At 44.9% G+C, this 17,070-nt stretch overlaps 1 protein-coding gene across 1 annotated transcript in view; it reads left to right on the top strand.

The window, feature by feature from the left end:
- drp2 (dystrophin related protein 2) overlaps positions 1–17,070 on the top strand; it is a 154,801-nt gene that overhangs the window by 52,879 nt on the left and 84,852 nt on the right. Inside the window, exons 2-3 of the mRNA XM_020509411.2 lie at positions 2,243–2,420; positions 11,825–11,981. Of these exons, the coding sequence (XP_020365000.2) occupies positions 2,374–2,420; positions 11,825–11,981 (204 nt within the window). The 5' untranslated portion in view covers positions 2,243–2,373. The remainder of the gene's footprint in view (positions 1–2,242; positions 2,421–11,824; positions 11,982–17,070) is intronic.

Here is a 17,070-nt window from a genome sequence, read left to right on the forward strand (position 1 = left end):
AGTATATAAATACAGGCGGTGTGTATAAACAGTGTAACAAGAAATACAATGTTATAATAGTGATAGTATTATCGCGATGGGAGAGGATCACTGTTGCAGCGCTAGCATCTGGAGATATTGCACTGCTGCTTCTCAGATAAACAGATCTGAGAGAAGTGGTGGTGTTCTTACCTGGAGTTTATTATCAAGGTGTTGTACGTACGTGTGTAGACAAGAGTTAGAGCTACTGTCAGTTCTTTGATCAGCTGGCAGTTTCATCTGCGTAGTTGGAACAGTTAGTTGTCTTCTGTCTGGGAGATGAGGAAAAACTGTGTATCGTCTTGGAATGCATTTGATCTGGTTTATTTCTCATCTTGGGAAAATACGCAGAAACTTTTGAGTACATTTTGGATAAACATGGTCAATGGATGCAAATATGTTGAAGTATATTGGTGAGCTAGGTTTTGAAATGGTGGTGATGTTCGGAATCGGTGTGAAACGGTTTTTATTCAACACAGTCTAGGTGAGAATCCTTGCCAAAGCAACAAAATGAATACAGCCTAGTGCTGCAGCATGAAGCGAAGAGCTTACCGGTAAACCTCAGTGCTCCCCACACAGGCTCAGCCCTCTTGGGAAAACAGAAGAGTGCTTCGGCAATCATCAGATACAACACTGAGTCAAGACAGCCAATAGTATATGTCTAGAGATATACCTGTGTTTTGAAGCATGCAGAAAATCAGACCCATGTGTCCATTTGTGTAACGTGAGTTCATGTCAAATACCTTACTGAATTTATGGTATGTAATTGTTTTGGGGAATATAAGTGTTTGTGTATGTGTGTGTGAGTCTGTGTGTACGAAAGGAAGAAAGTTTGTCCATGATTTTCAGTGGTTTGTGTGTCAAATCAAATCAAGTGAGTTAGTTGTGTGTTAGTTGTGTGTGTGTGTGTGTATGTGTGTGTTGTGAGTGCATGCATGGGTATGTTGGTCTGGTGCTGGTGCTCCTGCCTGATGCATTTGTCAGTGACCATGCCAGTGCCTGTCTCTGTGTCCGTTCTTTGGCCACCGGTCTGGACACAGAGAAAGGAGAGGAAGACGGAGAGCCCAGGCCAGCCCAGTGTTCCGGTATGACTAACACAAGGCTCTGGCTTCACATTGGCTGGAAAAATGCCTTCCTGTAAAGCCATAGCCAGGGGCGCAATTCATCCGCCACTGCTGTTGTTGATGAGCTTTCTGTTGATTCAGCTCAATTTGCCATCAAGTAAACAAACAAAACATGGTCATCCCGCTCCATATCACTCTGTATTGCCATGTGGTGTGTTATTATGGTCCGTCTGTGTATAGTCATAATTGCTCAGCAATATTAGGCTAAGCCGGGGAAAAGGTCCTGTTGGCTGCTCACGCTGCTGGTTGTTTTAATATGGTTCAATCGCTGGAGTTCCAGTGAGCCTGTGTGTTTTCTCATCAGTGGATTATACAGAGGAAGAGGAGGAGAGAGAACGAGATGGTAATTAATACAAGATGGAGAAATTACCCTTGAACAAACAGAGGGATGTCTCAACAATGAGAGGCAGACAGAACGGGAGAGAGAGGAGAGACAGAGAGGGAGAGAGAGGAGCGATATACTGTATGCCTGTGGATAGGTGATGAGCCTCCTGCGAGTCTAATGCTCTCTCTCTCTCTCTCTCTCTCTCTCTCTCTCTCTCTCTCTCTCTCTCTCTCTCTCTCTCTCAGGAGGGAGTGTATTTCGCTTCAAATGTTGACACTGCAACCAAAGTTCTCCCATGACACATTTCAGGCGAAAGTAGTTTTTGGCAAAGCATCCCAGTTGCAGCAGTCTATAGAGCTAGAGAGATAGCTGTGTGTGTGTGTGTTTGTGTGCGTGTGTGCATGTCTGTGTGTGAGTGGGTGTAGTGTGAACCGAATCCCTGATGCCTTCCACTTCCAGCAGGGCCTGGTTCCTCTCAGAGCCTCTCCAGTCTGAGAGAAAGGTTTCCGGCTGTGCTGCTGTTGCTTAATGCAATGGAATAATGTAACGAACGGAATGGTTGTTCTAAATCTTTCATGCATCTCAGGTCTGGCTGTATGCACGTGTATTTGCCAACACATCCAAGTGTAGACATGTATAAGAGTAGGGCTTTGACTTTATCCTGGTGATGTTACAATGTTCGGGTAAAACGCAGTGCCCTATTCATGAGTTACAATGATATGGGCTCGTGTGCTAATGTGGGTGTATTCTGTGTTGTGTGTGTGTGTGTGTGTAGCAGCGGGACGGCCTGGGTGGCCGGGATGCCACTGTGTGCCCTGCCAGTCCACGGTGGATCCTGAAGGGCAGGAGGACGGAGTGGTGGGGACGGAGTGTAGCAGGCTGGGAGGGCACCACACGTCTGGAGACATGAACCTCTGCTGGAACGAGATCAAACGCAAGTCCCTCAACATCCGGTAAGAGGCTGCTTACAATGGGGTTCAATGGGGTTAGGATTCTGTTTTACATTGGGTTTCAATGGGAGTGTGTTGTGCACCTGGTTTCAATGGGTGAAGAATGTGTTTTACATTGTGTTTTCAATGGGTGTAGGATGTGTTTTACATTGGGTGAAGAATGGGTGAAGAATGTGTTTTACATTGTGTTTTCAATGGGTGTAGGATGTGTTTTACATTGGGTTTGAATGGGTGAAGAATGTGTTTTACATTGGGTTTGAATGGGTGAAGAATGTGTTTTACATTGTGTTTTCAATGGGTGAAGAATGTGTTTTACATTGGGTTTGAATGGGTGAAGAATGTGTTTTACATTGTGTTTTCAATGGGTGAAGAATGTGTTTTACATTGTGTTTTCAATGGGTGTAGGATGCGTTTTACATTGGGTTTCAATACAAATCAAATGCCACTTACTTTAGGCAATGGGAGAGAATCAACAAAATAACTTCAAGAAAACATATTTCAAAACCCCGCTCTCACAACATGCTGTGCAAACATGCGTCCTTCAGTGAGTCCTTCATGCGTGGATGTATTTGCGGTGTTGATATTTCTAATATCCTCGCTGTACTTGCGTTTCAAACCTGTTAATCCAATTTGTTCACTGCTGTTCCCACAATTAAAAAACCATTGTCTCTATAATGTGCTGTCACGAAATGAATTATTCTCTTCCAACTCCGAGTGGGCCTAGCCATTATGGATAATATGTGGGTTAATACTGATTCCCCCCCCCCCCACCCACTTATACTTGAGAGGTCTGCATAGGCAAAACAATTAGGAACAACTGTAGTACTGCTTTGATGCTTAATTGGATGGCGCCCATGCCTGGCATATCATTGGTATGTCTTCAATTCAGCTGGCATCCCTTAATTACTAGCTTGACCCCGAACATCCCAATTCATCCAGAGGGGACATAGGAAGGAATATATTAGTGGGGATATTGGTTAAGACAGTTCTCCCTGCAGCGTATTGTAATGAGATCTCTATGGATGTCCTGCAGTGGTAGCACACACATACGCTTACACAGACACACACACACCCACACACCCACACACACACACACCCAGACACACACATACCCAGACACACACACACCCAGACACACACACCCAGGCAAACCCACCAACACACACACACGCACGCACGCGCACACACACACACACACACACACACACACACACACACACACACACACACACACACACACACACACACACACACACACACACACACACACACACACACACACACACACACACACACACACACACACTCAACCCCTTCTGACATCATTTGGCCCACAGCGAGAGAGAGACAGATCGCTACAACAACAGTCATGAGTGGAGAGCGAGTGGAGCGTGAAAGCCAAGAGATGTCCCCGAGAGATGTGTACAGGACTGAGTGCCAACTCCTGGACAAGTGGAGGTTGGTTTTTATAATGGCTTGTCAGGGTTTGATGGATATGTGGTGTTGGAGCCTCTGTTCCAATGGCAGATATAGAAAGAGGAGGAGGAGGAGAAATTATGGAGTTAAAGTCCTCCTGATGACTAACTGGCCAAGGCCTCTCCTTCTTCTCCTGCTTCTGCCTGTCACCATAGAAACCACACTGCAACCATGGTCCTGTGTAGACGACAGTAGCTTCTTTGTGGCGATCTGCATTCATTGTGTGTGTAGGCACTGTACATTGAGAGTATCTGTAATGCATAATGCTGAATGATTATTACTAACCCACGTTTGAATGCTCAGTGCGTTGAAACACGTTGACAAGCTTGGTAATTCACAGATTCTGAAGGTTGACATTAAGAACATTAAGAACTTCTTCTCTCAGTGAGTCACACCAGTAGAGGTAATTATATTTTCTACAACAACAAAAAGTCGAAGGACTAGACCGAGTACAGTCTGTAATTTACGTTGTGTTTATTATACAGTTGCTGAGGCAATGGTTGGTTGCTTGAGCTTTGTTATGATTAAGACTCCAATCAATGACGCCACAGCTCCATTTGATAGGTATTCTGTAGACATAGCTGTCATAATGAACTCTAGATGATTACGGATGTGAATGGGAAAACACCTGATTTCCTGGGGCGTGGTGGTGAAACAGGTATACATCAGATGAGCTACTATTGCAGGTGAATGCAACACATGAACCCTTCGTATAACGTAACGTGCCTAGAGCTTGAGGAAAGTGCTACTCGTTTGAACGAGACCGTGTTAATGTGTGTGAGCAATGCAATTCGAATTACTAACTGAATTGATGGCCGAATGGTCCCAAGCCTTTCAGTTAGGCCCACCTTACTGATCATCCTCTTCATCATCATGATACAAAAGTTTATAGAGGTTATCTTTGTTATGCCCTTGCAACAGTGGGCTATTGTTCTGGTGGTGTGTGTAACACTGACGTACTGTGGCCTGTGGAGAATTCCCTCTGGGGGTGACGTGGGTGGCAGACTGGCACGCTGGGAATGTACAGTATGTGCCCGTGGAGGGAGAGAGACATGGCATGGCTGGGATGATTTCAGAGTGCCACCCTCCTGTGCTCTGATCCACTGTGTCTGAGGGCCAGACCCTCTGAGCAAGTCTCTGTATTCTCTGTTCTGTCTGGGTTATAGCAGGGCTCTGGCTGGGTTATAGTATGGCTATGTCTGGGTTATAGCAGGGCAATGTCTGGGTTATAGCAGTTCTCTGTCTGGGTTATAGCAGGTCTCTGTCTGGGTTATAGTATGGCTATGTCGGGGTTATAGCAGGTCTCTGTCTGGGTTATCGTATGGCTATGTTGGGGTTATAGCAGGGTTATAACAGGCCTCTGGCTGGGTTATAGTATGCCTATGTCAGGGTTATAGCAGGTCTCTGCCTGGGTTATAGTATGGCTATGTCGGGGTTATAGCAGGGTTCTGGCTGGGTTATAGTAGGGTTCTGTCTGGGTTATAGCAGTTCTCTGTCTGGGTTATAGCAGTTCTCTGTCTGGGTTATAGTATGGCTATGTCGGGGTTATAGCAGGGTTCTGGCTGGGTTATAACAGGCCTCTGGCTGGGTTATAGCAGGGTTCTGTCTGGGTTATAGCAGGACTCTGTCTGGGCTCTAGCAGGGTTCTAGCTGGGTTATAGCAGGGTTCTGTCTGGGTTATAGCAGGGTTATAGCTGGGTTATAGCAGGGTTCTGGCTGGGTTATAGCAGGGTTCTAGCTGGGTCATAGCAGGGTTCTGGCTGGGTTATAGTAGGGTTCTGGCTGGGTTTTAGCAGGACTCTGTCTGGGCTCTAGCAGGGTTCTAGCTGGGTTATAGCAGGGTTCTGTCTGGGTTATAGCAGGGTTCTAGCTGGGTTATAGCAGGGTTCTGGCTGGGTTATAGCAGGGTTCTAGCTGGGTCATAGCAGGGTTCTGGCTGGGTTATAGTAGGGTTCTGGCTGGGTTATAGCAGTTCTCTGGCTGGGTTATAGCAGTGTTCTGGCTGGGTTATAGCAGGGTTCTGGCTGGGTTATAGCAGGCCTCTGGCTGGGTTATAGCAGGGCTCTGTCTGGGTTATAGCAGGGTCCTGGCTAGGTTATAGCAGGGTTCTGTCTGGGTTATAGCAGGGCTCTCAGTAGTTTTTTTTCACTCTCCATCATCCTCTCTCTCTCTCTGTCTCTCTCTCTGTCTCTCTCTCTCTCTCTCTGTAGTTTTCTCTCTCTGTAGTTCTCTCTCTCTTTCTCTCTCTAGTTCTCTCTCTCTCTCTCTCTCTTTCTCTCTGTAGTTCTCTCTCCCCCCCTCTCTCTGTATGTCCCACCCCCCCTCCTCTCTCATATCCTGGCAGTACCCCATATAGTCAGTCAGTGTTAACTACAGTCAGTGTTGTGCCCCACTTTATCCTCCACCAGCTCTTCCCTGCAGTATCTCCTGACTAGGCCTAGCCTCTACAGGCTCTGTTGCGCTCCAATTACATGATAATGATTTCTGAATAGACCTTATATCCAACATTAGTTAAGGGTCAAGTGTGAAAATAGCCCTCGGGCCAATGTGATAGTAGAGGTGGGAAGAACTTAAATATTATTGGATCATTCAGACATCAATCATCTAGTCAGTTGGTGTGGGTGGGTGGGATGTAATTGTCAGTAAATATAGTTTCTTTAGTGTCAGAATTAGGTTTTGGTAGCCTCAGGGGGTTGTGTTTAAATGTTCTTATTGGTTCCCTAATGAGTTGCCTCGCTTAACCATGTTAGTCGATTCGCCTGTCTCGTTCTACTCGGGGCAAACTAGAGTGTGTAACTGTACATAATTCCTGTTACAGCTTGAGATCATTGGCTTCATACTGGCAGCGGAGGGGACGGGAGATGAAGTTTAAGAGAAACGGAGGGGACACAGCTCCAGCATCTTTTGGGAATGGTACCATGCAGGCTCGTAGCGGGGTGGAACACTCAACAGGGAATTAGGGAGCCATTCATTATTTCATATTATAAACCGGGACTTGCGATCCCTGTATGCTGATTGGCTGTAAAACGTAGTATATCAGACTGTATAAAACGGATATGACAAAACATTTAGTTATACTGCTCCAATTACATTGGTAACCAGTTTATAATAGCGATAAGGCTCCTCGTGGGTTTGTGATTCATGGCCAATATACCACGGCTAAGGGCTGTGTCCAGGCACACCGTGTTGCGTCGTGCATCAGAACAGCCCTTGGTCGTGGTATATTGGCTATATACCACACCTCCTTGGGCCTTATTGCTTAAATATACCACGGGTATGACACAAAACAAATTGTTTACTGTTCTAATTATGTTGGTAACCTGTTTATAATAGAAATAAGGCAACTCTGGTAAATGGCCAATATACCACGGCTAAGGGCTGTATCCAGGCACTCCGCATTGCGTCGTGCTTTAGAACAGCCATTAGCTGTGGTATATTGGCCATATACAACACCCCCATTGATCTTATTGCTTAAAAACACCAGGCCACTCGCTGTTCTTTGTGTAGATTCTAGGAATGAAACTGGACAGAGCTGTGTAGGGGCGCTCTCCGTCAGGTGGTGCAGAACAAATCACACGCTCTTGGTGAGATTAGAAACAAAGTGGAGGAAGTTAGGTTTTGGACTACCACAGCGTCTCTTTGAATTGCCGGTAATTCACTGATGTGCACAGAGATGTAAGCATCTTAATTTGAGCCAGTATGCTACAGCAGGAAAAGAGTCCTGCAGCAACAGGAAATGTGAATTATTATGTGGATTATAATTCATTAGAAAGCTAGTATGAGGGTTTGTGCACAGGCTAGAAAGAAAAGTGGCCGGTGTGTGGGAGAGAAACTGTACAGCTCTGTAGAGTTAAAAAATGACTCGCACTCAAAACCATGAAAAGGAATAATCCAAGGAGGCCGAGATGCAAAAATAGTATAACTAATTGAATCCATGCTCAAAAAAATACAAAAAGTGAAAGTGCAACGTGCTAATGAAAATCAGAAAGGAACTGAGCAGACGTTTCGGCCTCATACCATTCATTTTTTAATTTGGCACGGGGTTGATTTTGTTAGGAGAAATCAAGTCTGAAATTTCAAAGTGGATATTACAAACTTCAGAAGCCTTTCAAACCTCAAATACACTACAAGTAAATGTCCTGCATTACAGGAAATGTATCCTGCAACAGGGTGATCAAATTAAGATCCTACATCTGTACCAGGATGCAGACACAGAGGCGGACACACGGGCAAGCACACACACAGCCCCCCCACCCCCCCACCCCCCTGAATGCATGTGTGTTGGGAGAGGGGGCTAGTCTCAGCTTGTCTCTGTGTCAATTTAACCAGCAATAGAGCCCTCACATCTACCTGCCAGACTGTGTTACCTTCAAATGTCTCTCATACCCAGAAGACCCTGCGCAGCCTTTTCATCAATTGTCTACAAGTTGTCCTTGACATCCTCCACATCTGTGTGTGTGTGTGTGTGTGTGTGTGTGTGTGTGCTCCATACGTGTGCACCTGAGCCTACACTCAACGAGCATCTCATTTAATACTACATACTGTATACGGTATAATAGCATGTTTCAATGTGTGTGTCCTCAAGCATGTGCACCTTTTTTGCATAACCTACACGTGTGTGTGTGCGTGTGCGCATGCATCAGTGTGTGTGCCAGTTTGTACTCAACAAGAGTGTGATTCATACAGAGAGCCAGTGAATGCAGGTTAATGAGGGAGATGAGTCACTGGAGCACTATGGGGAAGAGAGAGGCTGTCTATATATTTTAAGACTTTGGGCTCCCCAGTTCCGCTCCCCATAGTCCCTAGTCTCTGCCTCTGCCTCTGCCTCTGCCCCAGTTTCTGCCCCAGTCTCTACCCTAATCTCTGTCTTTGCCTCTGCCCCAATCTCTGCCTCTGTCTCTGTTTTTGCCTTTACCTCAGTCTCTGTCTGTTTTTTTTTTACATTTAGTTGAAAGCCGCCAAGTGCAACAGAGGTCCAACGCCTGTTATGAAATATCTGCAAGGGTAATGGGGAGGAGGAGGAAGGGAGGGGAGGGGGAGAAAAGACACAAGCCTCAAAGACAATTCTCCTGACACAAACCGCAGGCACGCTTTCCTCCTCTCTCTCTCCCTCTCTCTCTCTCTCTCTCTATTTCTCTCTCTCTCTCCCTCTCCCTCCCTCTACCTTTTGATCCTGATGGAGCGGGTTCTATTTGTCCTGTGTGGAGGAAACAAGCCTGTCTGTCTACCTCACGGCCCAAGTGACTACACATCCCAGCTACACGTCTCATTAGGCCATTGTTATTGATGACCTTTAGCCCTGTCATGAAACCTGATGGCTCATATTGAGCCGATGGGCTGATACGCGCCCACAGGTACACGTATACATATGCGCTCACACTTAGGTCTACATAAACAGACACGCATACACACACAGGTACACACACAGGTACACACACACACACGCACACACACACGCACACACACACACTATTGTGCACACTCGTAAAGTCAATGCCCTGTGTGACTGTGACTGTAACATCACTCGACTACTGTCACCGTGGCAACCGACACGCCACACTGACATTGCCTCAGTAGGGGGTCACTGAGAGTCACATTTTCTCTCTTTTCTCTCTCTTCCTTCTCCTTTACTTGTCTCCCTCCTTGCCATCTCAATTTCTGCTGCCATCTGCATTGAGATGGCAGCAGAAAGCGTCCATAACTAATCCTAGTGTGCTCAACGGGGATGAAATACCTCCAGACCTCGTCGGTCGCCATACCTTCTCTACTGACAGCCCAGCTCAGCTTATCCCAGCCTGGGTCTAGCTGGTCTGGAGCTGTAGCAGGCAGCTCCTGGCGCGTGGCAATGATTCCATTACAACAGCGCGGCTCTCTATTTTTCTCGCCTTCACTATGAAATGAAAGTGGGGGATGTGATGGGTGTCTGTGAGAGGAGAGGCTGGGCGCTGAGGCTTGATTTGTGGCTGTTTGAAGCGCCCCAATAAAGCTCTCTGATGATGGACGTACTAACTAAGAGGTATTAGAGGGCCGGCTCTCTGATGCAAATCAGCCACGCTTCCATCCAAGCTGAGTGCTGTGCCTTGGTGTGTGGAAGTACTCAAAGTGTGTGTGTGTGTGTGTGTGTGTGTGTGTATGTGTGTGTGTGTGTGTGTGTGGAGAGAAACTCATTGTGTGTGTGTCAGTGTGACAGGGCAGAGAGCTGTTTGTTCTCCTGCTCAGTGAACACACACACACACACAGGTGTGTGCTACTGCCCTGTGCTGGCTGCGGGTCAGTGGTAATGTTCTGGGCAGAGGACAGGGGATCCCCAGGGGGTATAGGCCACATGTGTCCCTCTGAACCAATGGATCTGATCTAGAGCCTGTTCTGCTGGGGCCACACATGACACCATAGCCTTTGCTCTGATTCATTTACCACTGAGCTGGAGGGTAGGCAGAGGGGATTGGGGACAGTACGCTCAAATACACACAGGTTTGACTTTGGACATATGGTACTGTACACGTACGCATACAGACAGACAGATTCTATCTGTCTCTTTCTTTCAACCACACACACGCCCTCACGCAAGCACACACACACACGCGCAAGCACACACACACACACATGCACCGCACAAACACGCATGCTATCCCGCCCAATTCATCTACCCACAATCACAAACTTCCTTCCTTGAGGGCTTTTAAGAGACACTCCAACTCTCTTCTTTGTCAACTAATCAGTGTCTAGGAGATGTCACAGGAAATAAAAAGCCAGAGTGCCATTGTCTCCGCAGGAAACGGCAAACCCAATACACAATTGCTGTGATTTCTTCAGACTGCTGGGGATTTGTCTCCTTTTATTTTGTACCTGCTAGAGCACTTACCTCTTGTTCACTTGTTGACCTGGTCGACATATCGGCAGTGACAGTAGTGTTCTATTAGTACCAAAGGCTTTCTCCAGAGTGCCCGCCACCACATCACCTTGACTAGCATTCGTGCAATGTGCCCCCCTCCTCTCACATATCGGCAGCTTTGTTGCAGTCAGAGCTGTGGCAAACGCACACATTCTCTCTCTCTTTCTCTTTCTCTTCTCTCTCTCTCTCTCTCTCTCTCTCTCTCTCTCTCTCTCTCTCTCTCTCTCTCTCTCTCTCTCTCTCTCTCTCTCCCTCTCTCTCTCCCTCTCTCTCTCCCTCCCTCCCTCCCTCCCTCCCTCCCTCCCACTCTCCGTCCGTGTTTTGACACTGGTGGGGAATGACATCCTGCAGAAATAATGATATTTTGAGTGGTAGCTGCAAGCTGGGGATCTAGTGTGTAATTGAAACACTGGGGCACTTTCACACTCTGCCTCCCCCCGTCCTCCCCATACCCAGCTGTGCTCCTGATGGAGCTCCCCTGATTCGCCCAGACAATCCCTCACACTTCTGGCAGGTGGCAAAGAGATACATTCTGGGATTTATTTATTCAGAAATGTATACCTTCCAACCCTCTCTGCAAGAGGTAGCTATTCGGAGTAAAGTCTCACATTGTCTTGTGTGTATGGTAATATACACCGGGTATGATTGATTTAATGTTTTAGCTTGCATATGTGTTGATATATGCAGAATTGAGAAAAATGGTATGTAAACGCCGCACAGGAAAGGAATATTAAATTGCATCATATCGATTAATGTCAAAGAAACTCATCCAGCAGCGACACATAATTTGTACTTATACAGTACTGATTGAATATCCCATACATTCCTTCATCATCTCATACAATTTGTCTGTTGTCATGTTTTTAAAGAGGCATCTGTAACATTAAGTGATACTCAGTTGACACTGAGGATTGTGGGACGGTAGTTTACAAATGTCATAAATGGTGGTAGATGTATTGGGGATCATGAGCAGCCATCGCCTAACTGTGGTTATTATATGTCTGTCTGTCTGTCTGTCTGTCTGTCCATGTGTCCGCAGGGTGCGGCTTGAGGCGTTCTCAGACAACAGTGGGAAGCTGCAGCTCTCCCTCCAGGAGATCATAGAATGGCTGACGGCCAAGGACGAGGAGCTGTCAGAGCAGCTGCCCATAGGGGGTGACGTGGGGGCCGTCCAACACCAGAGGGAGTTCCACCAGGTACTGTGTTGGGCCCCTTTCAAAAGCTACATCACACAAACACTGAAACAAGCCAAAATGTGTAACGGCATTCAGAGGAAGAAGGTAGGGACCAAGATGCAGCGTGGTACGTGTTCATATTTATTAAATAGAACTGAACACTAAATACAAAGTAACAAAAGGAATAACTGAAACAGTTCTGAAAGGTGATACAAACACTAAACAGAAAACAACTACCCACAAAACCCATGTGGGCAAGAGCTACCTAAGTATGGTTTTCAATCAGAGACAACGACAGACAGCTGTCCCTGATTGAGAACCATACCCGGCCAAAAACAAAGAAATACAAAAACATAGAAAAAATAACACAGAATGCCCACCCTAGTCACACCCTGGCCTAACCAAAATAGAGAATAAACAGCCTCTCTATGGCCAGGGTGTGACAAAATGGTAGGTAATAATTAGGATTTTCTTACAATGCAGGGTTCTCCAACCCTGTTCCTGGAGAGCTACCCTCCCATTTTATTCCAAGTTTTTTTCTGTGGCACTAATGAACATTCAACTCATTCCATGGCTTCTATAGAAAGTGTGATTTAATTCATTTACTATAGGCAGATACACAGTAACTACAGTGAACTATAGTTACAAATTGCTTGAGTGGAAACCATCATTCATGCCGAGCTGCAGGAATGTGTGTTTGAGTTACCATCCAGTTGACTCGTATTGATCAAACAAATTCAAAGGCGCCTTCACAGCACAAACCAGTAACACTTTGTCTCTCCCTAGAAACTCGTTATTTACCTGTTTGGAATGAATAGGGCTACTAGGTTATGTTTTAGTGCTTTGACACTAACCTTAGTTTAAGGTTAGCCCATCGGTAACATTAAGGATAGAGGGAAGCAAGCACTTTGAGAGCAGTACATACCTAAACCCTCCCTCCCTCCAAAGGGATTTACCTACTTTCAATTAGCAACCACTTCGATTTGAGGCTCTCTTAATTTGGCCATCTATCAAAATAACGACTCTATTTCAGGATTTAACACTCTGGCTGTTATCTGCAGGAGCGATCGGGACCAACAAAATGGCCGTGGTGTGTTTTGAAAGTAGTGGTGGAAAAAGTACTGTATTGTCATACTTGAGTAAAGGTAAAGATACCTTAATAGAAAATGACTTAAGTAAAAGTGAAAGTCACCCAGTAAAATACTACTTTATTAAAAGTTTTAAAGTATTTGGTTTTAAATATACTTAAGTATCAAAAGTAAATGTAATTTCTAAAATATACTTAAGTATCAAAAGTATAAATAATTTCAAATTCTTTATATTAAGCAAACCAGACGGCACTATTTTCTTGTTTTTTAAATTTACGGATACATAATTTACAAATGAAGCATGTGTGTTTAGTGAGTCCGCCAGATGAGAGGCAGTAGGGATGACCAGGGATGTTCTCTTGATAAGTGCATAAATTGGACCATTGGACCACCTGTCCACCTGTCCTGCACCTGTCCTGCTAAGCATTCAAAATGTAACGAGTACTTTTGGGTGTCAGGGAAAACGTATGGAGTAAAAAGTACATCATTTTCTTTAGGAATGTAGTGAAGAAAAAGTTGTCAAACATATATATAGTAAAGTAAAGTACAGATATCCCAAAAAAACTACTTAAGTAGTACTTTAAAGTATTTGTACTTAAGTACTTTACACCACTGGTTAAAACCACCCAGTGGTGAATCTATAAAAGATACCCTGAACTCTAGTTAAATAAGAGTGGTTCAGCTGAAATCTTTTTATTTGACATGTTAAAAAGACCCAGCTGCTCTGTGTTGATGGAGAGGGGAATTCAACTAGTTGAAAGCTGAGAGTTGTGGAGCCAAACAAGCAGATGCCGGGTGCAGAATATAAGAGGAGGAGAGATAGAGTCTCTCACATTCAGGGGCTTGTTCTGCACTCGTCCTTATTCTGTAGTTGAACATTGACAAAATCCTTCCTTGCAATGGTTTCAGTTTTTTTTAAATCCATTTCCCGGTAAAAACATCTCCATTTGGTATGATATGTCCCCCAAACACAAACAGGCAGGCAGGAAGGCAGATGTGTGTTGTTGCACACACACACATACACACACACACACCATAATTGGTCCTGTACTACAGCAGAATGCTCTTTCCACCTACGTTCCAATTTTCTCAGCTGTCAGTTTGTGCAGTGTGTCTCTGAGGAGAGAGAGCCGTATTGACAGTGAGAGTGGTCCTCACCTCCCCCTCCCCCTTCCCCTCCACTGCCACAGACTGCTGCTGTGAAATCAGCTTCCAAATTAACAGGACAAAAACCATAGTCACAAACCATCTCTCTCTCTCTCTCTCTCTCTCTCTCTCTCTCTCTCTCCTGCTAATCTCTCTCTCTCTCTCTCCTGCTAATCTCTCTATCTCTCTATCTACTGCTAAGAGATTATAGCCCACTGTGCTGTTTCCTCCCTCCCACCCATACTACAGATTTTATTACTTAGTATATACCTGCTAAAATCACAATAGATTCCCTCCCCTCCTCTACACTCCACCCTCCTCCTTCCTCACCCCTTTCCTCCCACCATCCCTTTTCTTTTCTCTATGTCCCCATTTGTATGCAATATTCCTTTATAATCTAAGGAGCTCTCACTCCCCAAGTGTGACGTTGCTCTAAAACTTTTCAGACAAAGCGGAGAGGGAAATTGTATGGAGTTTTCTGTGGAGAATTACAGGGTTTTCGAAATGTGAGTTATTGATCTTAAGTGGATTTGTTCTGCAGTATTTCAGTGCGTGGGGAAGTGTCCCTTTCAGTTTGTGTGTGTGTGTGCCTGCGTGTGCTTGTGTGTGTGCGCATCGCTCTATAAGTATGTGTGTGTGTAGTGTTCTATACGTGTGTGTGTAATGTTCTATAAGTGTGTGTGTGTAGTGTTCTATACGTATGTGTGTAGTGTTCTATAAGTGTGTGTGTGTAGTGTTCTATACGTGTGTGTGTAGTGTTCTATAAGTGTGTGTGTGTGTAGTGTTCTATAAGTGTGTGTGTGTAGTGTTCTATACGTGTGTGTGTGTGTAGTGTTCTATACGTGTGTGTGTGTGTGTGTAGTGTTCTATAAGTGTGTGTGTGTGTGTGTAGTGTTCTATAAGTGTGTGTGTGTAGTGTTCTATACGTGTGTGTGTAGTGTTCTATAAGTGTGCGTGTGTTGTGTTCTATACGTGTATGTGTGTAGTGTTCTATAAGTGTGTGTGTGTGTAGTGTTCTATAAGTGTGTGTGTGTGTAGTGTTCTATAAGTGTGTGTGTAGTGTTCTATAAGTGTGTGTGTAGTGTTCTATAAGTGTGTGTTTAGTGTTCTATAAGTGTGCGTTTAGTGTTCTATAAGTGTGTGTGTAGTGTTCTATAAGTGTGTGTGTAGTGTTCTATAAGTGTGCGTGTATTGTGTTCTATAAGTGTGTGTGTAGTGTTCTATAAGTGTGTGTGTAGTGTTCTATAAGTGTGCGTGTATTGTGTTCTATAAGTGTGTGTGTAGTGTTCTATAAGTGTGTGTGTAGTGTTCTATAAGTGTGTGTGTGTAGTGTTCTATAAGTGTGCCTGTATTGTGTTCTATAAGTGTGTGTGTGTAGTGTTCTATAAGTGTGTGTGTAGTGTTCTATAAGTGTGTGTGTAGTGTTCTATAAGTATGTGTGTGTGTGTAGCGTTCTATAAGTGTGCGTGTGTAGTGTTATATAAGTGTGTGTGTGTAGTGTTCTATAAGTGTGTGTGTATTGTGTTCTATAAGTGTGTGTGTGTAGTGTTCTATACGTGTGTGTGTGTAGTGTTCTATAAGTGTGTGTGTAGTGTTCTATAAGTGTGTGTGTAGTGTTCTATAAGTGTGTGTGTTTATTTTGATTTTTTTTATTTCACCCAGGTAGGTAGGCTAGTTGAGAACAAGTTCTCATTTGCAACTGCGACCTGGCCAAGATAAAGCATAGCAGTGTGAACAGACAACACAGAGTTACACATAGAGTAAACAATTAACAAGTCAATAACACAGTAGAAAGAAAAAAAAAGGGGAGTCTATATACATTGTGTGCAAAAGGCATGAGGAGGTAGGCGAATAATTACAATTTTGCAGATTAATAACACTGGAGTGATAAATGATCAGATGGTCATGTACAGGTAGAGATATTGGTGTGCAAAAGAGCAGAAAAGTAAATAAATAAAAACAGTATGGGGATGAGGTAGGTAAAAATGGGTGGGCTATTTACCGATAGACTATGTACAGCTGCAGCAATCGGTTAACTGCTCAGATAGCAGATGTTTGAAGTTGGTGAGGGAGATAAAAGTCTCCAACTTCAGCGATTTTTGCAATTCGTTCCAGTCACAGGCAGCAGAGAACTGGAACGAAAGGCGGCCAAATGAGGTGTTGGCTTTAGGGATGATCAGTGAGATACACCTGCTGGAGCGCGTGCTACGGATGGGTGTTGCCATTGTGACCAGTGAACTGAGATAAGGCGGAGCTTTACCTAGCATGGACTTTTAGATGACCTGGAGCCAGTGGGTCTGGCGACGAATATGTAGTGAGTGCCAGCCGACTAGAGCATACAAGTCGCAGTGGTGGGTGGTATAAGGTGCTTTAGTGACAAAACGGATGGCACTGTGATAAACTGCATCCAGTTTGCTGAGAAGAGTGTTGGAAGCAATTTTGTAGATGACATCGCCGAAGTCGAGGATCGGTAGGATAGTCAGTTTTACTAGGGTAAGTTTGGCGGCGTGAGTGAAGGAGGCTTTGTTGCGGAATAGAAAGCCGACTCTTGATTTGATTTTCGATTGGAGATGTTTGATATGAGTCTGGAAGGAGAGTTTACAGTCTAGCCAGACACCTAGGTACTTATAGATGTCCACATATTCAAGGTCGGAACCATCCAGGGTGGTGATGCTGGTCAGGCGGGCGGGTGCAGGCAGCGAACGGTTGAAAAGCATGCATTTGGTTTTACTAGCGTTTAAGAGCAGTTGGAGGCCGGAAGGAGTGTTGTATGGCATTGAAGCTCGTTTGGAGGTTAGATAGCACAGTGTCCAAGGACGGGCCAGAAGTATATAGAATGGTGTCGTCTGCGTAGAGGTGGATCAGGGAATCGCCCG

Source organism: Oncorhynchus kisutch, linkage group LG19 (genome assembly GCF_002021735.2).
Source record: "Oncorhynchus kisutch isolate 150728-3 linkage group LG19, Okis_V2, whole genome shotgun sequence".
NCBI classification, from domain to species: domain Eukaryota; kingdom Metazoa; phylum Chordata; class Actinopteri; order Salmoniformes; family Salmonidae; genus Oncorhynchus; species Oncorhynchus kisutch.